Source organism: Hyla sarda, chromosome 4, assembly GCF_029499605.1.
Source record: "Hyla sarda isolate aHylSar1 chromosome 4, aHylSar1.hap1, whole genome shotgun sequence".
Taxonomy (NCBI): domain Eukaryota; kingdom Metazoa; phylum Chordata; class Amphibia; order Anura; family Hylidae; genus Hyla; species Hyla sarda.
Window position 1 is genome coordinate 142,526,438 of NC_079192.1, and position 25,209 is coordinate 142,551,646.

Below are 25,209 nucleotides of genomic sequence, written 5' to 3' on the forward strand. Positions count from 1 at the left end.
GGCTGTGGCTCCCCATACCTGACTTTTGGTGTACGGACTCTGTCAGAGGGTTCCTGCAGGCACAAAGGACTGCTACCAGTCAGCCAGTTATTAGTCTTCAGGGTCTCCTACTCCTTCAGGTCGCCCATAGGATTGGCCACACTCCTGTGACCCACTGTCTGTGGGAGGGTTCGAACGAGTGTCATGTGCGTTCAGGAATCCTCCAGCTGCCAGCCGCATGGCTGTTCCTGTGGTTTACTGCTATATCTGGTTAACTGCCATACACTTCCCACAGCATGGCGGAAGTTCAGGTAACCCTCTGCCAAGAAGTAGTTCTGAGGGGGTCTCCCCATGTTGTTCCTTGGGCCCCCTGTAATGCGCCACATGCTGGTTCGTGGGGTTCACTATTTTATCAGGTCCCTCTCCACATGCCTGCCGCTCTCGATGCTTGAGGCTGGTAGCCAAATTTTAGTGTGTGGTTCTGAATGCGAGACCGGGGTGGCCATGGTCCCTATGCTAGTTAGCCTGACTGTGTCTGCATGGCTTTCTAATACACCAGGTCTCCTTTCCCATTCCTGCTGCTACCGTGACGGCAGTCCGGTGACTCCCTTCTGTTCGGTGTGGTGTGCCTCTGGCTTTCCTGGAATCTGTTCTGAAGTCCTACGACGGTTGAGCACCTCTGTTCTGGCAGGGGGCGTGTTGGGGCGATGCAGTCAGTTCAGCCCCCCGTTGCCTCCAGGTATTTTCCTGGTTTCCTGTGCTGGGTGTCTCGGGCATCTGCTCTGTTGCCTTGAACACGTCTAGGATGGCTCAGTTGGCACACATATGGTCCAGGGTTTCACTCTGAATGGGTGTTCCTCTTACCACTATTGGTTGCTGTGTGCGTGTGTTTCTTACTCGCATTCGTAGCCATGTCTTGGTTTCTTTACCCAGCACCTGTGTCCGAGATTCCGATCCCTCCATATCTCTATATGTTGTTGTAGGGTTCCCGGGGGGCTCAGTCTGCCCAGTACTTTGTCCTGTTCCCGTACCTGGTGCACTGTCAATCCCCCTTCCAGGGGGTACGGGGATCAGGGTGCTGGTGTGGTTGGTGCCTGGGTTTTCTCTCGACCACCCCTTGTTTTTCCCTCTCCACTGGGGGACTATTTCGCTGAGCGATCTCTTCTGCCAAGATGGAGCCATCTCTTTCTTCCCACTATATAGGTGGGGTATCTGGCTGGGCCCTTTGTTTTTTGCTAAAAGCATTTAGTAGAGCTTTTTCCTTGTCTATGCTTGTGTGCTTACTGCTCACCATTGCAGCCTGGCTCTCTTCCTTTTTTAATCCTCTGCTGCTCATGCAGCCTTGGCGTTTTCCTCTGTTGGAGGAGTTTTTGCACTCATGTATGACTCAGTGACGGCCAGTCTAGCCTCTGTCTGTTGTTTGTGTCCTGCCATTGCTCTTTTCCTCACTTGGCACAATCTCTCTGGAAGGGTGTGTTTATCCTTCCCTTGACAGTGTCTGCTGTGCAGCACTGACACCACAGTCTTTTAGAGTGACCTTCCTGTGCCCTGTACCTGGGAATCTCTGCTGGGTTCCCTTTTTGTTTTTTCCCTCCATTCCCGTCCTGACGGGACATTACTTAGGAGTGCTGAGGTCTTCTCGGATTGCTGGGGTCCAACTCTGGTTTGGTTTGCGATCTTTCTGTACCGCTCTTCTTGGCCATTAATCCTTCCGTGTATGTCTTCCAGGTGACTCAGGAGCCTCCAGTTCCCATGTCTGTCACTCCAGAGTTCCGGGATGCCCCTTTGTCAGGGCGTTTCTTTCCATTTTTGACTGTTATTGCTGCGTTCGGGTCATCCGGTTACACCAGTCAAGCTAATTTAGCCTTCTGGGTGCCCGCAACTGACCCCTGCGACAGGGGTTTTTGGTCTCCAGATGTTCGGGTCATCGATCTTATGCACCAGACCACTCTGGAGCTGGTTTGTGTCTTTCTTTTTGCCAGTGGTTTTCTGGTCTCCACCCTTGGTGCTCGCCTTCTGCTCAGACGTACGCCGTTCTCTCTGGCGTCGCTCTACTCTGGTTGGGGTTCTCTTGTTGTGCCCTTTTCCATTTTTGTTCCCAGCCTAGCTCTCTGTCTGGTTCTGTGTTTCTTGTGGTTCACTTCCTACCACCATCTGGGATTGTTCCGGCCCATCTGGCTTCCTAGTCGACTTTTTCTTGTCTCCCTATATGGGACCGTAGGTTAGCGTATCGACGAAGGACGGTCTCTTCCTTGGCATCCTGGTCCGTCTCCATGGACGGGGGATCTTTCAGTTGCTCAGTTTCTGGGCCTCGGTTGTCTCTGGCCTGGGGTCTTGTCCGCAGGCCTTACGGACGAGTGGGTTTGGTAGGGGACTGCTTTGGTATGTCCTATCAGTAAGGTGTCCCAAAATGAAGAGCAACCAAGAAAAGGAGATTTTTTGGTACTCACCGTAAAATCTTTCTTGTAGCCTTCATTGGGGGATACCGCAATTTTTCCGGTTTTTGGGTTACTTAACCGGGATTTTTTCCAGGGTCCTTCGGACATATTTCTTTGACTTCTCCTACTGTTTTGTGACACAACTGATTACCTCACTTCCTGTGGGCGGGTATATCCTGCCAGGGTGGAGACGACTTTTTTCTTCCTAGTGTCAGCGCCTCCTAGTGGCAAGAGCCTATACCCATCAGTAAGGTGTCCCCCCAATGAAGGCTACGAGAGAGAGATTTTACGGTGAGCACAAAAAAAAATCTCATTATTTTTATTCATGAATCAAGTTATTTGATTTTTGTTATCAATTTATATATTTTCCCTGACATCATCAAGGGTAAAACAGTTAGCAGTATGTTGAGTGTAACACAATCAGGTGATGTTCCAGAAGTCTCAGACTTGTGTGGGACTTAGGACAAAAATAACCACCCTTGAGTTTTATATATATATATATATATATATATATATATATATATATATATGAATATATATATATATATATATATGAATATATAGATTGTCCATCACTTCATAGCTACAGACTTTTTCAATATCTGTATATCTTTTCTAGGTGAGCCGGAGGGTGAAAGGTCTTTGACCGGATCTCCTGAGCATGAAGAAGCAGAAAAAGATACGAGTACGAAAGCCTCTTCACCTGGTGCTACTCTTCCTCTACCAACAGTGTTATTAGACCGGAAAATTGAATCTCTCCTCACAGAGTGGAACAAAAATGCAGACATGCTCTTCACTATTCACCCTGTGGATGGTACTTTTTTATTGTGGCATGTTAACTATTTGGATGAATATAATCCTGGAATCTTCAGACAAGTTCAGGTATTATTCTCTGACATCCAGTGAATAACAATATATGTCGGCGCAGGATTCCACCTCTGGTGTATCCACCATTAAGAAAATAAATCATGGCAAGGTGGACGTGCGTGTGCTACCAGAGATTTTGAAACATATATATGCTATTTTCCCATCTATAATTTGTACGGTCGCTTGTATACCTCAGTATACAAGCAAAATAATTTTTAGTCTTAGAAATATATATTATATCTGCCCATAAAGGCAAATAGACCTTATGTACTTTACTGATGTCTACGTTTGTCCTGCTACTCCACTCTATGTACTGGTCACTGCTGATGGGGTTGTGGTCTAAACACCAGGGCAGAGGGATTTCTGCTTCTGCACTTCAGTCATGAACACTGTTGGCAGTGTTCATCAAGGTAAAGTAGATGATTAAAGACAATGGCACTAACCATTAGGGTATATTCACACGTACGCAGATTTGATGCACAGGATTTTCTGCTGCAGATTTCAATGTAAACTAAATGACTGAGCACCGCTTCTAATTGGCAGTTACAAATCCTGCGCATCAAATCTGCGCAGGATCCTGTATGGGTGAACCTACCCTTAAAGGGGTATTCCGTCCAAATACATCTTATCCCCTATCCAAAATATAGGGGATAAGATGTCTGATTGCTGGGGACCCCCGCGATCTCTCTGCAGCACAGTCTTAAGGACTCTGGGACTGGAGACGTTACGTCACGTCACACCCCCTCCCATAGACATGAATGGAGGGGGCGTGGCATGATGTCACAAGGGGGTGTGGCGTGATGTCACGTCTCCAGTCCCGGAAACAAAGAGGTTTCCGAGACTGAAGATGCAGTCCCGCACAGAATGCGGGTGCTGCAGGGAGATCGCGGGGGTTTCCCGTGATCAGACAATGCTTCCAAGCTTTATTTTCAATATACCGGGTGAAGACACCAGTGCATAGTAAAAGAGCATGACTCACTTTTCAAACAGCTATTGCTATGCTTCTTCCGGAGATGGAAGAAGCATAGCAGTAGCTGTGTAAAATGTGCATTGCTCTCTTTTACTATTCCCCAGTGTATACACCTAGAATATTGAAAGCAAAGCCTGGAAGCATTAATGGTGAGCGTTGTTGTCTTTACCTAGAATTGAGACTGTTTATCTACATAACTAAGAACCTCCACCATATCCAATAACATAGATACTGTTCCTATCAACCTAACTAATGGCAAGGAGTGGATAAGAGTAGGCAATAGTGCCAGCTTATGCCTTTAAATATAGACTATTGAAAGTGTTCATACCCCTCTCTTATGGATGTATGTAAGGAAGCCTAAACCTGACTTTATCACCTTCATTATTTCCATTATGAATTGCCAAGGAATATGGCTTATGGAAGATACTCTGTGGCTTACTGATCTGGACATTCTGATCCTCCCCACTTTCCCTTGGCTGAAAGGACTGTGTGAGAGAAAAAGTAGAGTGGTTTCCCCACAGCAACCAATCACAGCTCAGCTTTCACTTTACCAGAGCTCGCTAGCCGAGCTGTGATTGGTTGCTGTGGGGTAATCACTCTATTTTTTCTTTCCCACAGTTTGATAAATCTCCCCCAGTGAGTCTTTTGAGCTTGTTTCTCTCCCTGAGCCTTTAGCAACATGGCTTCAGGGATTGGGCTTGCATACTGTAGGCATCCGTTTCACCACATCCTGAGGCTGTATCACCTAGTTATATATTGTTAATCATCTGTCTGTGTATGTCTGTGCTTATGTTAATCTGCCTAAGGGTTAATATCAGACCAGTAGGCCTATTTATAGACTGTTATGGCTAGCACTCGATTGTCAATGACTTTAACATTGACTGGAGTACCTAAGGTACCCTTGCTCACCAAAATATGAGGACTTAGATATACAAGGTAATGAGCGCTAACTTGCATAACAATTTTCCCCAATGAATGTTCAGTGTTCCCTTATGAAACTGGCTCTACGTAAAATGTGAAACATGTTTAAACTGGAACTATAGCTTTATGTTTTGGATAATTCCAGTTCACTTTAGCAGTATACAGTGGGGCAACAAAATCATAAGTCATCCACCAATTGTGTAAGTTCTCCCACTTAAAAAGATGAGAGGCCTGTAATTTTCATCATAGGTATACCTCAACTATGACATAATGAGAAAACAAAAATCCATAAAATCACACTGTCTGATTTTTAAAGAATTTATTTGCAAATTATGGTGGAAAATAAGTATTTGGTTATCAACAAACAAGCAAGATTTCTGTCTCTCACAGACATGTAACTTCTTCTTTAAGAGTCTCCTCTGTCCTCCACTCATTACTTGTATTAATGGTACCTGTTTGAACTTATCAGTATAAAAGACACCTGTCCACAACCTCAAACAGTCACACTCCAAACTCCACTATGGCCAAGACCAAAGAGCTGTCGAAGGACACCAAAAACAAAATTGTAGACCTGCACCAGGCTGGGAAGACTGAATCTGCAATGGGCAAGCAGCTTGGTGTGAAGAAATCAACTGTGGGAGCAATTATTAGAAAATGGACATACAAGACCACTGATCATCTCCCTCGATCTGGGGCTCCATGCAAGATCTCATTCTGTGTTGTCAAAATGATCACAAGAACTTTGAGCAAAAATCCTAGAACCACACGGGGGGACCTAGTGAATGACCTGCAGAGAGCTGGGACCAAACTAACAAAGGCTACCATCAGTAACACACCACGCTGCCAGGGATTCAAATCATGCAGTGCCAGACGTGTCCCCTTGATTAAGCCATTACATTTCAGGGCCCATCTGAAGTTTGCTACAGAGCATTTGGATGACCCAGAAGAGTATTGGGAGAATGTCATATGGTCAGAGGAAACCAAACTAGAACTTTTTGGTAAAAACTCAACTTGTTGTGTTTGGAGGAGAAAGAATGCTGAGTTGCATGCAAAGAACACCATACCTACTGTGAAGCATGGGGGTGGAAACATCATGCTTTGGAGCTGTTTTTCAGCAAAGGGACCAGGACGACTGATCCGTGTAAAGGAAAGAATGAATGGGGCAATGTATTGTGAGATTTTGAGTGAAAACATCTTTCCATCAGCAAGGGCATTGAAGATGAAACATGGCGGGGTCTTTCAGCATGACAATGATCCCAAACACTGCCCAGGCAATGAAGAAGTGGATTCGTAAGAAGCATTTCAAGGTCCTGGAGTGGCCTAGCCAGTCTCCAGATCTCAACCCCATAGAAAACCTTTGGAGGGAGTTAAAAGTCCTTGTTGCCCAGCGACAGCTACAAAACATCACTGCTATATAGGACATCTGCAGGGAGGAATAGGCCAAAATACCAGCAACAGTGTGTGAAAACCTTGTGAAGACTTACAGAAAACGTTTGACCTCTGTCATTGCCAACAAAAGGTATTGAGATGAACTATTGTTTTTGACCAAATACTTATTTTCCACTATAATTTACAAATAAATTATTTAAAAATCAGACAATGTGATTTTATAGATTTTTTTTTTCTCATTCTGTCTCTCATAGTTGAGGTATACCTATGAAGAAAATTACAGGCCTCTCATCTTTTTAAGTGGGAGAACTTGCACAATTGGTGGCTGACAATTGCCCCCACTGTGTCATTGTTGGAGGAATCGCCTGCTTATCTATGTCTACATTTGTGATTGCACATGTGTTGGTGATTTAAGTTTCACAGTGCCAGTCTTACATTCATGCAGCAGAATTTCCGCAAAAAATATGTTCAGCAGAGCCGGAATTTCTGTATTCTTAGAAAATATAATTCCGCCTAAATTCAAGCCCCAATGACTTAAATGGGATACTGCCACAAAGTTCCGAAAAATATTATACTGATCTTATATTTTTGTGGAAAGCAGAATTTTGAGAATGGAACAAAGTAATCCTATTGAAATTAATGTACAGTGACCCCCCGACCTACGATGGCCCCGACATATGATGAAATCGACATACGATGGCCTCTCAGAGGCCATCGCATGTCAATGTCAGCATCGACATACGATGCTTTTTTATGTCGGGGCCATCGCATTAAGTGCTATCCGGCAGCGCCAAATGCTTAAGCTGCTGCCGGATAGCAGCTTAATGTTCCCCGTGTGGTGCGGTAAGTATTACTTACCCCTCCACGATGCTCCGGGGTGCCCTACGGGTCCAGCGCTGGTCTTCCGGCGTTTTCTCGGCCCTCTCCGATGACGTCAATACGCTGCTGTGCACGCCATCCAATAGGAATGGCGTACGCAGCGGCGTAATGACGTCGCTACGCAGGCCCAGTAAGGCCTTGCGGAAGACAGAAGAGGACCGGAGAAGACAGAAGAGGACCGGAGAAGACAGAAGAGGACCGGAGAAGACAGCGGAGGACCGGAGAAGACAGCGGAGAGCCCAGCGGAGGCCCGGGATCACCATCGGGAGCGGCGGGGACACCATCTCGAGCGGCGGGGACAGGTGAGTACAGCTTCCTATACTTTACATTGCACGAATCCCTCAACATATGATGGATTCGACAAACGATGGCTCGTTTGGAATGAATTACCATCGTATGTTGAGGGACCACTGTTCAGTAAATTACTTAAAAATTTCCGGCGGAATTCTTCCTCAACATTTTCCAAAGAAATTCCACCGTGTGAACAAACCCTTACATCGACATTGTTTTTGGCAGCTCTATAGACATTGTTTTGGCAGCTTCATAGACAATTAATGGAGCAGCAACTTGCTCCATTTAAAACAAATGAGGTGCCCCAGCAATTGAATCCCCTGCTATATAACACTTATCCCCAATCCTGAGGAATACCCCCTTTAAATTTGCTCTATTACCGTGTTTCTCCGAAAATAAGACCGGGTCTTATATTAATTTTAGTCACAAAAAACACACTAGGGCTTATTTTCAGGGTAGGGCTTATTTATTTACGGTATGGGGGGCTGCAGCAGTGTGGAGGATGGGGGGCTGCAGCAGTGTGGAGGATGGGGGGCTGCAGGAGTGTGGAGGATGGGGGGCTGCAGGAGTGTGGAGGATGGGGGGCTGCAGGAGTGTGGAGGATGGGGGGCTGCAGCAGTGTGGAGGATGGGGGGCTGCAGCAGTGTGGAGGATGGGGGGCTGCAGCAGTGTGGAGGATGGGGGGCTGCAGGAGTGTGGAGGATGGGGGGCTGCAGGAGTGTGGAGGATGGGGGGCTGCAGGAGGATGGGGGGCTGCAGGAGTGTGGAGGATGGGGGGCTGCAGGAGGATGGGGGGCTGCAGCAGTGTGGAGGATGGGGGGCTGCAGGAGTGTGGAGGATGGGGGGCTGCAGGAGTGTGGAGGATGGGGGGCTGCAGGAGTGTGGAGGATGGGGGGCTGCAGGAGTGTGGAGGATGGGGGGGCTGCAGGAGTGTGGAGGATGGGTGGGCTGCAGGAGTGTGGAGGATGGGGGGGCTGCAGGAGTGTGGAGGATGGGGGGGCTGCAGGAGTGTGAAGGATGGGGGGCTGCAGGAGTGTGGAGGATGGGGGGGCTGCAGGAGTGTGAAGGATGGGGGGCTGCAGTAGTGTGGAGGATAGGGGGCATCCTCCACACTCCTGCAGCCCCCCATACTCCTTCAGCCCCCCCATCCTCCCCTTCCCCTGTCGTCCTCCACACTCCTACCATACCCTACAGCAGTGTTTCCCAACCAATGTCCTCCAGCTGTTGCAAAACTACAACTCCCAGCAAGCCCGGACAGCCTTTGGCTGTCCGGGCATGCTGGGAGTTTTGCAACAGCTGGAGGCACACTGGTTGTGAAACACTGCCCCACAAAGCCCCCCCCCCCCCCCCTTTCTGCCATAATAAACTTGGGTACCAGTACTCATTTCACTTTCTTACCGTACCCTGCGGCGAGATCTTCTCCTGTAGCTTACCGTAGCAGCCGGGGGCAGGGACACGTCCGTGACGTCGGCCGTGCATACGCGCCGACGTTTTAGAACGTCAGCGCCCATGCCCCGGCCGAGAGGGGCTGTGGGGTCTGCGGGCATTACGCGGGTGGTCGGGGGGGATGTGGAATCTGCGGGCATTACCGCACTGTGGTGGCCGAGCGTGGTTTCGGGTCTGCGGGCATTACTGTGGCGGTCGGGGGGGCTATGGAGTTTGCGGGCATTACTGTGGGGTCTGCGGGCATTACTGGCGGCCGTGGTCCGGATCTGGACCGCGGTCCGCCAGCAGATTACCCCTGGACTAGGTCTTATTTTCGGGTTAGGGCTTATATTGCAGCCCTACCCCATAATCCTGCTACGGCTTACTTTCTGGGTAGGGTTTATTTTCGGGGAAACACGGTATGTGTATCATCAAGACACTGGGGTAGTGAAGCCGCTCACGTGGTGGCTGTACTTTTAGGTACTAATAAGTCTGTAATTACGTTTTAAAAAATGATATATAATATTTTATATATCTGGTTTCATTGAGAGACTCGCTTAAAGGATAGTTGCTAGAAAAGTTGCTGTGTTTGAACCTTTGAATGCACTGTTCTTTCTATTAACAGTGAACAGTGTAGACATTCTTCTATTGAACCATGAACATTAAAACCTGTATTACTAGCTTGTCTTTTGTTGAGGTTAAATGAAATATGTCCAACTGAGATTGTTGCGTAAAGCAGCTAAGGTATGCTTTCCTTAGAAAATATTACAATTGCTGCAAATGTTCTTTCCATTTTATTTAGAATCTCTTGAGTTTTCTACTGCTCATATACTGGAGGCTTCTGTGCAGCATTACATGCGTCACTAGATGCATGCATATTTCTTAGAACTGTTTACAAATGAGTGTACTGTATTGTTTTATTTATATATAATGATTATTTATTTTCATTACAAACCACTCTGGAGCATGCATACTGCTATATTGTGTCAACTTAAATTTTCACAAATTCCTGGGGTTTTAACAATTATCTGATAGCTATTGCTAAGTTTGCTTGTTTTGTGAACATCACTAAGAAAACAAAGTTTTATAAATAATAAAGCAGAAAACCATAAGAGCTGACATTGCTATATTAAAGAGTTCCTGTCACCAAACTAAACTTTTAATATATTGTTCCTTAGGTGGCTCTGTTCTGTTCCCTGCCACAAGTCAAACAGTTAGCCTGGCAGGAGACCAAACTCAGGAAGTGCGTTCAGGGTCAGTGACATGGCGCTTGCTGGGGAATGCCCACTTTCTCCTGCCGGGAGCTCACACAATGTGAGCAAGGAGAAAGGTATGATACAGAGCTTTTTAAAGCTCAGAAAAAAATGTAAGGGCAGAAAGGGTGTTAGGAGTAATTAGGAAATATAATCTGAGTTAGTTTAGAAAATATCATATGATGACAGGTACTCTTTAACCCCTTGGGGACAGAGGGTTGTCCAGTTTTTGCACTTTCGTTTTTTCCTCCTTACCTTTTAAAAATCATAACAATTTAAATTTTTCACCTAAAAATCCATATGATGGCTTATTTTTTCTGCCACCAATTCTACGTTGTCATGACCTCAGTAATTTTACCCAAAAATCGACGGCGAAACGAAAAAAAAAATCATTGTGCGACAAAGTTGAAGAAAAAATGTCATTTTGTTACTTTTGGGGGCTTCCGTTTCTACGCAGTACATTTTTCGGTCAAAAATGACACCTTATCTTTATTCTGTAGGTCCATACGATTAAAATGATACCCTACTTATATAGGTTTGATTTTGTTGTACTTCAGGAAAAAAAACATTACTACATGCAGGAAAATGTATACGTTTAAAATCTTCTGACCCCTATAACTTTATTTTTCTGCATACAGGGCGTTATGAGGGCTCATTTTTTTTCGCCGTGATCTGAAGTTTTCATGTATTGATCAGACTTTTTGATCACTTTTTATACATTTTTTTATGATCTAAAAAGTGACCAAAAATACGCTATTTTGGAATTTTGATTTTTTTTTTGCGCATACACCATTGACCGTGCGGTTTAATTTACGATATATTTTTATAATTCGGACATTTCGGCACATGGCGATACCACATATGTTTTATTTTTATTGACACAATTCGGACATTTCGGCATTTGGGAAAAGGGGGGGTGATTCAAACTTTTATTAGGGAAGGGGTTAAATTATCTTTATTCACTTATTTTTTACTTTTTTATTTCACTTTTTTTTTTGCAGTGTTATAGCTCCCATAGGGGGCTATAACACTGCACACACTGATCTTTTACATTGATGAATGGTTTCTCATAGGAAACCAGTGATCAATGATTCTGCCGCTTGACTGCTCATGCCTGGATCTCAGGCACTGAGCAGTCATTCGGCGATCGGACAGCATGGAGGAAGGTAGGGACCCTCCTGCTGTCTTTACAGCTGTTCAGGATGCCGCAATTTCAGCACCCTGAGCTAACCGGCACGGCTTTACTTTCAATTTAGACGCGACGTTCAACTTTGAACGCCGCATCTAAAAGGTTAATAGCGCGCGGCACCGCAATCAATACCGCACGCTATTAGCCACGGGTCCCGGCCGTTGTTAGAGGCCAGGCCCGACCCACTATGACCCCGAGTTATAGACAGGGAGCGGGCTGAGGGCGTATAGGTGCACCCTTCGTCCCAAATGAGTTAAACGGGTATTCCGGGCAAAAACATCTTATCTTATCCCCTATCGCTGCTGGGACCCCCGCGATCTCCCTGCAGCAGCCAGGCTCCCTGCACCGTCAGGCTTCCGAGATGGGGACGTGATGTCACGCCCCGCCCCCTCCATTCATTTCTATGGGAGGGGGCGTAACGGCCGCAACGCCCCCTCCCATAGACATGAATGGAGGGGGCGTGGCGTGATGTCACGTCCCAGTCTCTGAAGCCTACGCATAGAATGCGGGCTGCTGCAGGGAGATCGCGGGGGTCCCAGCGTTGGGCCCCCCGCGATCAGACATCTTATCCCCTATCCTTTCGATAGGGGATAAGATATTTTTGCCCAGAATACCCCTTTAAATCTTAGCTGTTTATATTAGAATCATAGCTATTACAACTGTTTTATTGTCAGATCAGTTTTTAGTGTCCTTTCATTTATGTTGGTTGCATTAGTTTTAGTTTTTTTAGTAGCAGATTCATAGAATCAAATACTCAGACTTTAGTCACTTTAGTTATTTTGGACTCTGGAGGTTTCATTATTCGTCCGTGCATGTGAATCTCCCTGTAATAACTGAACACATTGTTTGCCTGCAGTTCTTTTGTTCTTCTACCTTCAGGCTTTTCTGAGAGTATATAATGTGCCTATTTCTGTTTCCATTCCATCTCCAACTACAAAACAAAAAAAATGTTATCCCCAGGACCAAGCATTCATTTCTGAATGTTGGACGCTGTACTAATGTTATAATTTTGCCAGGGTATAGTAATGGCTTTTGAGATGTTCTTTATTTTGGGTAAAATAAAGCAGCACATGATTTCTAGGAGGCCTCCTTGCACTTTCATACTTGAAGGGTAACGTGCTAAAGGCAAATCATTTTTTTTGTAGGCATACTTATTTGTGGCTATTGAATCAGTCTTTTAAAGCTCTCCTTACAGGTCTATATTAATAAATATATTAATGTATAATTAATTGCTATAATATGTAGGGACACACCCCATTGACAAAAGGAATGGTAATACCCAGTTGTAACACGTTGGGTCCTTTCATATGGGCAAGCCCATGCACAATATGAGCACCAACCTAGCAGATCTGAGTTTGTGTAATAAGCCTTTGACATGGCTTAATGATTGTGTATGCAAACTATCATCAGATTGTCTGTGCGGCCCTTCACTTTGATCATTGTCGATCATACATCCTTTTTATGCACAGGGGATATGTAAAATGTGCGTCTGACATTTGATTTTTACGGCCTCCGTGCAATCAGCCATCAGACTAACAATTTGCCCAGTTACTGGTTGATCCTTGGATCTGTTACACAGGGAAATAATCAGTCTATTTGGCTGATAAACATCCCATATAAAAGCCACCCCCCTTTTTTTTTTTTTTTTTTTAAATAAAATGAACCAACACATCAAAACATCTACTTACTGCCTTCCGCTCCCCTCATGTCTCTGTTGTCCCGCTGCATTCCCCAGTGCCCTCCTCTACCTAGTTCCCTGTGGTCAATATGTCACACTACAGGTCAGCAAATCGCTGGCCGCATCAGTGTCCCACCTTGGCCAGTGATTGGCAGATCTTCTTCCTGGTCTCAGGTCTGTCTTCTGGTGCCGGGCTCAACATGTCACATTGCCAGGAGAGAAGTGCACTAGGGACTTCAGCAGGACAACAGAGGCACTGGGGGAGGTAAGTTTATTTTTTTTTTATTTTTTTTTTAATATATGACAGAATGGGAATGTTGGTTAAGGAAAAAAAAAATTATTTCATAGGGAATTGAATTATTGACATAAGCAGATAGGTCAGGAGTAGTTAGTTTTTTTTAGTATTATTATTATTTTTTTAAATAGGTGTGATATTTTCTAAAGCTAAAGCCTATGATTTTAGTTTATTGATAGCTTATCTGTCTTGTGTTTTGTTTTCAGGTTTCCTTCTCTACTCGAATCCCTGTTGCTTTTCCATCAGGAGATGCCAGCTCACTTAGTAAAAACATAATGATGTATGCTTGTACCACCTCTGCCAAGGAAAAGATGATGGCAAGTGATGTCCCTGCAAATACTCTGAATGCGCTTCCAAGTGGAGCCAGTATGGCGTCAGCTGTCATGATGGTTTCCAAGCATATTGATGGGTCCTTGAATCAATGGGCTGTGACCTTTGCAAACAAGTCTGCCTTTTCCTCAGTGCTTACAGTGTCACACAAATTTCGGTATTGTGGCCACAGATTCCACTTGAATGATTTGGCGTGTCATTCTGTACTTCCTTTGCTATTGACTTCTTCTCACCATAATGTGCTGGTGACTCCAGACTCTGATGGCAATCCATGGGAGATAGAACATGGTGGTAAAGTTGTGGATCCTGTTAAGAACTTAAAAGGATTTCCCAACCAACATTTTAGAAATGCAGCTACTCAAACCTTTCACGACCCAAATGCAATTTACAGTGAACTTATACTATGGCGAGTTGATCCAATTGGACCCTTATCATACAGCGGGGGAGTCTCTGAACTAGCTCGCATTAACTCTCTTCGTACTTCTGCCTTTTGTAATGTGGCTTGGCTTCCAACACTTATACCTAGTTACTGTTTAGGTGAGTGTTTGATAACATTTACTGTCATTTCTTCTGTGCTCCTTTCTATGAAATCTTTGATATTTTGTGGCTTTTATTAGCAAGTAACACATTGTGTGCTATCAAGTGGCCCACAGATTTACTTGGCTCTGTCTTCACTTTGACTTCACTCCTTAAAGCAGGGCTCCGTAAAGGGGGCCCGACTCACTCGCAAGCAGCGTCCCAGACGGGGTCGGTTGCCTAGCAACTCTACGGCTGGATGTTACTTACGGCCCTGGGTTGTCAGTGTGGCTGCCTGTGAGAGGCGCTTTGAACTCTGGCGTGGCGCGCTGCTACCTTCAGACGTGAGGTCTAAGCGCAGCAGCCCACCATGTCGGAGTTCACTGTGCCACCGAGCAGTGCGCCCGCCACCCTGCTCTCTCTCGTACAGGCCCTGCTTGTCCTCAGGTACAGATCCCTGCTTGTCCTCCATGTAAAGAACCCCGCTTGTTGTCAGTGTACAGAGCCCCGCTTGTTGTCAGTGTACAGAGCCCCGCTTGTTGTCAGTGTAAAGAGCCCCGCTTGTTGTCAGTGTACAGAGCCCCGCTTGTTGTTAGTGTACAGAGCCCCGCTTGTTGTCAGTGTACAGAGCCTCGCTTGTTATCAGTGTACAGAGCCCCGCTCGTTGTTAGTGTACAGAGCCCCGCTCGTTTTCAGTGTACAGAGCCCCGCTCGTTTTCAGTGTACAGAGCCCCGCTCGTTGTCAGTGTACAGAGCCCCGCTTGTTGTCAGTGTACAGAGCCCCGCTTGTTGTCAGTGTACAGAGCCCCGCTTGTTGTCAGTGTACAGAGCCCCGCTTGTTGTCAGTGTACAGAGCCCCGCTTGTTGTCAGTGTCCAGAGCCCCGCTTGTTGTCAGTGTCCAGAGCCCCGCTTGGTGTCAGTGTCCAGAGCCCCGCTTGGTGTCAGTGTCCAGAGCCCCGCTTGGTGTCAGTGTCCAGAGCCCTGCATACGTTAATAAGGATACAGTGTTATGCAGAGGTGTACTTAAATAACAATTTTATAGACAAATTATACTATTTACAGTCGTGCGGGGGGGGGGGGGGGGGTCTGTTTGCAGCATGGTATATAGCACATGGAGTTGAGCAGCTAGATATACATATGTGTGGGAAAATAATCAGTATAACTAGTAATGTATTCATTTAAACCTTTGCTTATTCTAAGTATAGGAGTCCTGTGGAAGGGCTTACTCATCCTTATATGTACACTCATACAGGGAAGGCCACTCACTGGGCTCCTAACTCTAGAACAAACAGATCTTTTAATGAATACTGTACTAGTTATATTAAATCTCTTTCAACCCGCTCAGCCCTTACTGTTCTGTAACATACTACCTGCAGATCTGACTGCATTTTCAACATGTTATGTCCCTCCTAAAGATGTTCTGTATAACACACAACAATATAAAACCATTTCAAGAGCAACTATATGGCCTGTCTATTAAGAAACAGGAAAATTTAACCAGCCAAATCATTACTTTTCACTGCGGTATGTTTTGTCATAAATCATAGTGAATTGTGAGATTATAGAAAACTTCCACAGTACTGTATTAGGCAGTAGTCCTTGGACATTCCACCATGAATCTGACAGCAGAAACAGGCACTGTTCATGGTCTCCTGTTGTTAAAAGGGGAAGTTACAAAGTAACAATGGGGAGATAATCAGCTATTATTTCACCAAGGAATACACTCGCTCTTCAGCTAATCAAATGTCTTATACTGTCCCAAAAATTATTCGTGTAAATAGGGGACATTGTGATCAGATGGCGAATGAGCAAACAGATCTTTCATGCACCCATTACAATATTGTTGTTGGCCACACATTGTGGTGTGTAAACTGGAAGAGCGGCTGACAATGATAAATTTACATACATTAGATTCACCAAGTCTTCTAAGGTTCTGTAAACACCAAGGGCCGATCACTGTGCCCTTTATTACTTCTACAGCTTTGTCAAAATTTTCGAAGAGTAGCTGTGAATATGTGATGTTCAGACACAGTATTTTGTGCTAAAAAACAGATGGTTTTATTGGTCAAAAAAACTAACAAAAAAAAACATTTTTGTACGGTTGAATTCAAATACATTTAAATTTTACAGTTGAAAAATTAAGTGCAACTCCCTCTTTTTTTTTTTTCCAAGTTTTTATTCCAAAAAATGGCTTATTTGGAAATTGCCTACTAGCATTTGCTGTAGCAATAAAAGGACCGAATGGCTGAAATTTTGGCCTTATTTTAGACATAAAACAGCCTTAATAAATCTTAAAATATGAACCTAGAAGCTGGGTGCACATAGCCTTCTGTTGTGACCTGCAGACACATAAAATGCTAGATGGGCCTAATACCAACACATTCTATGTTTTTATGACTATTACCTGAACATTATCACGGTCAATGTTTGTATAGAACACAGATGAAACACTAAGACTTCTGTTAGAGCTTTATCTATAAAGGCTAGTTTATTCAACAAGAAATAACCAGTTTTAAATTATATATTATATTGAATGTGAAATAATTCTGGTTATTTTTTTACCATATGGTAATCTGTAAATAGATATATCACAGTAAATGTATACATCTTTAGACTGTCTAATCTAAGTTGGCTCACTTAGTTGTCCAGTTTTACAGCAAATATTCCTTAAAGCCATACCCCTTCAACAGGGCCACTCCAACATTTCAACAAGCTGTTCCATATGTTGAGCAAGCTGAAAAATTGTATTAAACACATTGTGCAACTCATGGAAGCCAGTTGTTTTTGTCTGATAAGTTGCATCTGTATTTTGGCACAAGCCATTTTATCTAAATAGTTATGCTTACATACATTTTTCCCCAAAAAAATGTACACACGAAAACTTACACAGTTGTGTAAGTTTTTGTATGGTAGGTCAATGTATACGTTTTTCTATACGATTGCATATGATTTTCAAGTTGAAAATGTATACTGCAACCATATAGCAAAATCGTGAAGTGAATGCGCTCTTATCTCATAATCAATAAAAGTACTGTAGTAGAAGACAGATACAGTGATGATTTGGCTTACTTATTTTATAAACATTTATAGTACACATTAGGGATCGACCGATTATCGGTATGGCCGATATTATCATAATCACGATTTTGGGCATTATCGGTAACGGCAATTACCTTGCCAATAAGCCGATAATGCCCCGCCCCCCCCCGACCCACCGCACCGCGTCGCACCCCCCACCGTAGCGCTGGGCGGTATACCGGTATGAACCGGTATGGATTTTTGCCCATACCACTATACCGGTCGGGCCCCTCCCCCACCCTCCGAGTCAATAAAAAAAAATTAAACTTACCCGTAATGGGGGTGGTCCGGGCCATCCATCCTTCCTGTAGTGTCCGGCGGCATTCCGGCTGGAGGGTGAACCGGTCCGGGCTGTCCTTCTTCTCCGAGGGTGATCTTCTCCACTCCGGGCAGGCTCCGGCCTAGTACACTGCATAGACGCCGCTACGCCGTGACGTCAGGTGCGTCGCTGCGCACGGGCGTCACTGTGCAGCGGCGTCTATGCTGCGTTACTAGACCGGAGCCTGCCCGGAGTGGAGAAGAGCACCCCCGGAGAAGGACAGCCCGGACCGGTTCACCCTCCACCCGGAATGCCGCCGGACACTACAGGAAGGATGGATGGCCCGGACCCCCCTGACAGGTAGGGGGAGAGAAGCGGGTGGTGGCGGCGGCCTATGGCACCACAAAAGCCACTGCAGTGCATTGATTTAAAGCGCCCGCTTTAAATCAATGATCTGCAGCGGTGTCGCAGGGGGAAAAATAGCCGATAACTTATACCGGAATATCGGTATAAGTTATCGGCTATCGGCCCTAAAAAAAAACCATATCGGTCGATCCCTAATACACATAATAAATCATTTCTAGTCATTTAGGTGTTAAAAACAAAATAAAGCACCAGTAATGAAGTAGTTAAAAATGTGCCAAAATGCTAACCAGTTCTAAACAACAAATCCCAACATTGAGATAGCTGCAGTATGTGGCGGGAAAGCCTCTTTATTTTGCAGTGTTTTTAGGAGTAGAAATATTTGTGCCAAACCTATGTGGTTTATTAATAGCATCAATAGTCTTTCTGCAGCTCATTGTCCTTTTTATTTTTCAGGCACATATTGTAACTCAGCCAGCGCCTGCTTTGTAGCCTCTGATGGGAGTGACTTGAGGCTGTACCAAGCAGTGGTTGACGCAAGGAAGTTACTTGATGAACTATCAGACCCTGAATCCTCTGTAAGTTCTGTGTTTTCTGCTCTGACGCTTGTTTCTAACCGTACCTTTTATCAAAAGTTACTGTGCAATGAATCAGTAGTTGTGTTTTGTGGCATAGCTATTCTTTCCCATCATCCTATGCTGTAGAATAGTTTCTAGTAGCGATATTTCAGAATCAGCGCTGATACTAGACATTTGCACACGTACTTCTACTTGTGCATATGTCCCCAATACCTAATCTTATACCTGGACAGGTACTTATAACGGACCCTTTGTCATCTCCAGGGCAGCGGAAACTGTCTGGCAACTTTAACTGTCCGGCTGACATCAGAGCCTGTGTCCCAGAACAGTGAGCTAATGGGGGGCGATGAGAGAGCAGTGGCCACACTGAGCATGCCATAACTGCTAGGGGCTTCAGAGGTCTGGGAAAGCTGGCCGTACACATTTCTGGATGGATAACAGAGGAATGGCACAGTGCAAATTTCTGAAATGATCATAAAATGTTATTTAATGGGGAATGCATATATTTAGTAAAGCACACTAATCTGGCTTAGAATAGGAAGTTTTGCGGTGCAATAGAACAATTACTCCCCTAAAAAGTTAAGATCCAGAGAATCATAACAAGGAGGTTATTAAAGAAAAAAAACAATGAGTTAAAATTAATCTCAAAGCAGAAAATATATTTGCAGAGTAAAATAAAATTGCTTAATTTGACTGTTTTAGTGGGCACCATTTTAAAGGCTATGGACACTTTTTTTTTTTTTTTTTAATTCTTGCTTTGTACTTGTTACGGTGCAAGAAAACCGCAAAACATTTTCCCTATAGGTCTTTATTAACAATTGTGGTTATTTTTGCTCCTAGAGTTTATGCAGCTGGTTGTGTTGACTCTATAATCCCACCATAATTATACACAGTCCATATGATTCTTCCCGGAAGACTGCCTTTCATAATTTTCCCCCTTTTGCCAGCCTGTGTCAGCTGTCCTCCAAGGTTTCTCTTTCTTATGTCCATACTTTGAGATAACAGCAGGTAGGCAGAGTGGGTTACTCACCAGCTCAAACAGTGAGAGAACAGAAAGTCCATCTGACAGATTTATCTTCTATTTCTCTGAATAGGAGCTAAATGGTATGTTTTTTTTTTTTATGAAGACAACTTAAAAAATTAGTTTTGTTTTGGATTCAGGACACAAGTAAACAATGAAAGAAAAGTACAAAGGTTTAAAAATGCACTGCCATTTTTTCTCCTGTTATCAATTTACCCCCATCCCCACTAATAGACTGTCTTCCTCTCTGAAAAACCTTTTTTCCTGTCTGCTCACAGTTTATCTTTGGCGCTCAGTCAGGGATCACATTACATACATGTCTGCAGGGAGACAGAGACAACCAGTCTGTAAGTAAGAGATCTCACCCCAGGGCTTTATACCCGGTTTAAACTGCTCCTGCTGTGGCTGCTGCTCTTTAAGCGGTGCACAGTGTATGGGAGCAACCATATACTTTAGGCCCCACCCATCAGCTCTAGGTGAATGGAAAATTAGAGGGAGAACCTGCACAACAGAAATCTGCTAGAAAAGGCAATATACAAGTTATATAATGGCCAAAAATTGTTCTGCTCCTCATGTACATACACAGAGCAGCTTATCCTGGAAAGTCACCTGAAATGGCAGGTACATTTTGTGGTAGCCTTGGGGGGGTGTATGGTAGTTGGGATGTTGTAGTAGATAAGGGGTTAATGTTAACCCTATAGTTCGTGACGCCAGGCTGAGGGCTAGTATGCTGAGGTAATTCTCCGGCCTATCGCTGCCCTTCCCAGAAACGACAGGTGCATGTAATGAAATGACTGAAGGTCCACAATGTACTTGAACTTGGGTAACTTTACTTAAGTGCTTGCGGTACATCCAATGAACAATGACTTTAATAAATTAAAGTCTCTGAATTTAGGGTAATTATTGCAGATCCGTCCGGATTTAGGGGATAGATAAGGTCCGATGATCTTGCAGAGTGCGTGAGAATTTAGAAGTTATCGTCCATCGGCGCAAGGTTCAGGCCTAGACTCACAGATCTCAGCAGCGCAGATGCTTCTTGCTTGCTTGCACAGGAACAAGAGAGCGAGAACATGGCCGCCGCTCCTTTATATGGGCAGGGCAAATCTGATTGGTCCGAACATCCGTCATTCAATGTTACAAACACTGTTACAATGAGTGATGGGATTGACTACGTCACAAGGACCTCCAAAGGTCCTCAAGCAGAAATACCATAGAGTTCACCTAACCACGTGACCCGCAGGTCCTGCTACGCTATGGGACAGGTAATTAACTATTTATAGAGCTTTTATATAATATTTACATGCTTCTTAAGTAAGCTATTGGTGCAATAACTATCTGGATGAGAGGTGACTAGGGGTTGATAGGACAATAGGAACCCCGACGTCGTAGGGACTCTGGCTATGGGGACCCACAATAAAAAGGTGCCGGATAGGATACGGTACCGGGATACCACAATTTTATTTATCAAAACCTGTGTAGGGGAAAAGTGGCACAGTTGTCCATATTAACCAGACATCAGATTGCCTATTTAAAAAAGGAAAGTAGCAATCTGATTAGTTGCTATGAGCAACTGCACCACATTTCATCTACACAGGTTTTGATAAATCTCCACCTATAAAGTGTTACTTTAAAGGTGGAGTTGAGTTGTTGATTGCACAGGCTGTCCCTCCCTGGCTGTCCGTGAGATCCTTCCATTTCTTTGAAAAGACTACTCTCTCAGCCGGCCAGGGAGCGGAATGCAATGCCACCCACTACCCAGGCTAATAACTCAATGGCAACGGGTCTTAGGAGTGAGAGCCAGTAGGATGACCGTGACAGTAATGCTTTAAGTGATTTTTTTGCAACAGCGAGGGGAAATGCTGTTCTCCTCTAAGTATAAATAATATTTCAGTCTTTTAATTTTATATTTGTAATTTTAGAAACTAATTGGTGAAGTGTTTAACATTGTCAGCCAGCAGTCTACAGCCCGGCCTGGCTGCATCATTGAGCTTGATGCAATAACTAATAAGGTAAGTCATCCTGTACTTTTAAGCTTTTACTGTAAACTATATAATGTAGTAAGGATGGATGGAGGAGAGCACACTGAATAAATGTCTGTACAGCTATAAAAGGATATCTGGATGGAGGTAGATACAGGTCCAACGGGGTAGGTGACACCTGTGGGGTGCATGCAATATAGAGGCAGTAACTAATACAAGCACAATAAAACAGTTCCGTCCGGAGGCCCGGGATCACAGGGTAACAACTAGCGGGTACCGGAGCGCTCAGAGGCTACGCCGGGCGTTTCACGTGACTAAGCGCGCTTCTTCCGAAGGGCGCTTAGTCACGTAAAACACCTGACGTAGCCTCTGAGCGCTCCGGTACCCGCTAGTTGTTACCCTGTGATCCCGGACCTCCGGACGGAAAGACACATCTCTGCGGTGAGTGCATGCTACTGTTTTCTTGTTATTTTTTACTGTAAACTATTTGCACATGTTCCATGCTAATATAGAAAAAAATATCTGATTATTAATCAAAGGAGAGAAAGAGAACCTTTTAAGTGTTCATGTAATGGATTTTTTGGCTGTAATGGTTGCTAATATAAAATCTTCTAGTGGTGACTAAGCACATGTTTATTTTAATAAAATGTACAGTGTGGATCACGAACTCAGCTGCTTCATGTGTTCCAAGAAGACTTTATTTTGGGTTACAAGCCAAACAAAGAAGTAAAAGTAAAAGAAGAGGTTTTCTTTCAGCCATCCCAAGGTATGGGCTTTCTGAGTACTGTTTTCTTTTTTTTTTTTACATTCCATAATAATTATCTAGAAATAACAAGTCTTTTTGTTTATCCTCAACCTTTATCCTCCCTGGCGGTATGATTCTGTCTGGAAATTTGTACCAAAAGTGGTACAATTTTTTGCATTGAATTTCACATCTCCCCCCCCCCGCCCATTTCACATCTCCCCCGTCACATTCCCCCTCCCTTGTCACATTCCCCCTCCCTTGTCACATTCCCCCTCCCTTGTCACATTCCCCCTCCCTTGTCACATTTTCCCCCCCCCCGTATCACATTCTCCTCCCCCTTGTCACATCCCCCCCTCCCTTGTCACATCCCCCCCTCCCTTGTCACATTTCCCCCCCCCCCGTATCACATTCTCCTCCCCCTTGTCACATCCCCCCCTCCCTTGTCACATCCCCCCCTCCCTTGTCACATCCCCCCCTCCCTTGTCACATCCCTCCCTTGTCACATCCCCCCCTTGTCACATCCCCCCCTTGTCACATCCCCCCCTTGTCACTTCCCCCCTTGTCACTTCCCCCCTTGTCACTCCCCCCCTTGTCACATTCCCCCCCCTTGTCACATTCCCCCCCCTTGTCACATTCTCCCCCTTCATGTTACATTCCCCTCCCTGTCACATTCCCTCCTCTGTCACATTCATCCCCCCTTCTCACCCTGTCCTGCAGCAGCATACACTAGGTTTAAACAGTTTTTAAGCCTCTATTTCTGAAATGTGCATTATGAATGTTAGGTGTCTGTTTTTTTTTTATTTATTTTTTTGAGTTAAGACATCTCTTTTATCCACAAAATAAGTGCCTGTTTGGTTAGGTTTCAACTGCTATGACCCCCACTGATCACAGAATGAGGGACTTGTGCCCCCCGTTTTAATTAGGTGAGGGTCAAGCATGCACACTAGCATTCAAATTTTTTGGACTGCCGAATATAGAAAGGAGTGAAGTGGCAGCACTTGACTACTGCTCCATTTATATGGTGCCACAGCCCCCACATCCTGTGATTAGTGGATTCCTTAGCAATTAAACCTTCGAGTGAAATAAATAAGCTCAGTGAGCATTTCTACCTGTTCATTTTAGCAATTGTTGAAGGTCTTAGCACCCGAATTCCTCACCAATCAAAACTTATGTATGTTATGTGCCCACAATAGAACTTTGAAACATGCTCAGGAGTTGAGCTTAAGCAAGTAAGTAATGGCTGCTATCCTCATAATTGTATTAATCTACAAGATAAAGAGAACATGTTGTAACAGCCCCTTGTATGGCCCTGTAGGTGGAAAATTTGGGATTTTAAAAGGCAAGGAGTAAAATACTAAAATGAAATAATTGTAAACTTTGTGTTCTTGGTGGAGCACAATTCTTAACCTGTATATTCCTTAATATTTTGACTAAGCTAAATATCTAGTACTGTTTGAAGTCAGTTAAAAAAATGTATTATTGCTTTTCTACATTTACATTGTTTTCATGTTTTATTATCTGATTTAAAAAACAAGTGCTGTTTTGTGCATATTTTGGCATAAAATGCCCTGACACGATGATGTTTTCAGCTAGCAAAATAAAGTATTTGTTAATTTGAAGTCTTTTGTTTTATTATTTACAGGTTACCGACCACCTCCCTTTTCTGAAAAATTTTTCCTAGTTGTGATAGAAAAAGATGGCAAAAACCGTTCTGTTCTAAATATGTGGCATCTTCATTTGAAGTCTGTGCAAGCATGTGTTGGTAAGAGATTCTTAGTGGGAATTTACCATAACTGTCTAATTCTCAGAGTGAACTTTGACAGACAGTCTTTAAATGCACCAGATTTATCAATGTGTATTAGGCTAAATGATAAATCTGGCAATAGACAGGCTAAAATTTGCTTACTTTAAATCAGAAATGTTTGACAAAAGATTGGCACGTTTATAAATGTATAGAAAACTCAAAAGATGACCTGTTGCTTGGTACGTCAACCAGACCGAAGTGCAGGCATCAAATCAATTTATTTATTAATAGAAACAACGCGTTTCGACCCTGGACCAGTATATTCATCAGGTTTTGCCAGACAGTAAAAACCTGCTGAAGATAAATAAATTGATTTGACCCCTGCACTTCGGTCTAGTTGGCACACAAGTAATAGGTAATCTTTTGAGTTTTCTATACATTTACCTTACCCAATGTGGTGGTTCTTGTACAGGGTTGCTCCTGTGGCTACTCATCAAATGTCTTTTCCCACATGCTGCTTTAGGTGTTGTGCTCTCAGCGCAACACCATCTGGTAAGGTCAACAATTTGTATTTTATCCTGCTCTGCATATCCCTGACAGTCTTCACTAGGGGCACAACCGGGTCTTTTTGTTTTACTTTTCTCGGTCTGCTCCATTGGGGGACACACAGACTGTGGGTATATCTTGCTGACACTAGGCAACAAAAAGAAAGTCGGCACCTCCTGGCAGGATATACCCCTCCTATACCCCTCTGAGCTAATCCTTCGGAGGCAGACACAGGTCTGGAGTTCTCCAGACCTGGTCTTTTACTTTCTTATTTTTTAGTTAGGGATGTGTATGTAGATTTTTTTTCCTCCCTTTTATTTCTCTCTCTTTAGGTGGGGGTTCAGGAGCATGGCACTACCTGTCCTGCCACCCCCCCACCCATATGTGAAAAAGGGGGACAGGCATAGAGTTATGCACTGTCTGCTCTGCCCACTCCCAGCCGGCCAGGCATTTTGGCGTGGGTCCCAGCCCCTTT

The 25,209-nt window shown here is 44.3% G+C and overlaps 1 protein-coding gene across 3 annotated transcripts in view; it reads left to right on the top strand.

Annotated features, from left to right (window-relative positions):
• The window catches only part of DMXL2 (Dmx like 2), a 184,816-nt gene that overhangs the window by 50,429 nt on the left and 109,178 nt on the right, over positions 1-25,209 (top strand). For all 3 annotated transcript variants that reach the window (XM_056572295.1, XM_056572293.1, XM_056572294.1), the window contains exons 11-16: positions 3,037-3,299; positions 13,781-14,441; positions 18,578-18,699; positions 21,640-21,729; positions 22,354-22,465; positions 24,087-24,206. In XM_056572295.1, the coding sequence (XP_056428270.1) occupies positions 3,037-3,299; positions 13,781-14,441; positions 18,578-18,699; positions 21,640-21,729; positions 22,354-22,465; positions 24,087-24,206 (1,368 nt within the window). The remainder of the gene's footprint in view (positions 1-3,036; positions 3,300-13,780; positions 14,442-18,577; positions 18,700-21,639; positions 21,730-22,353; positions 22,466-24,086; positions 24,207-25,209) is intronic.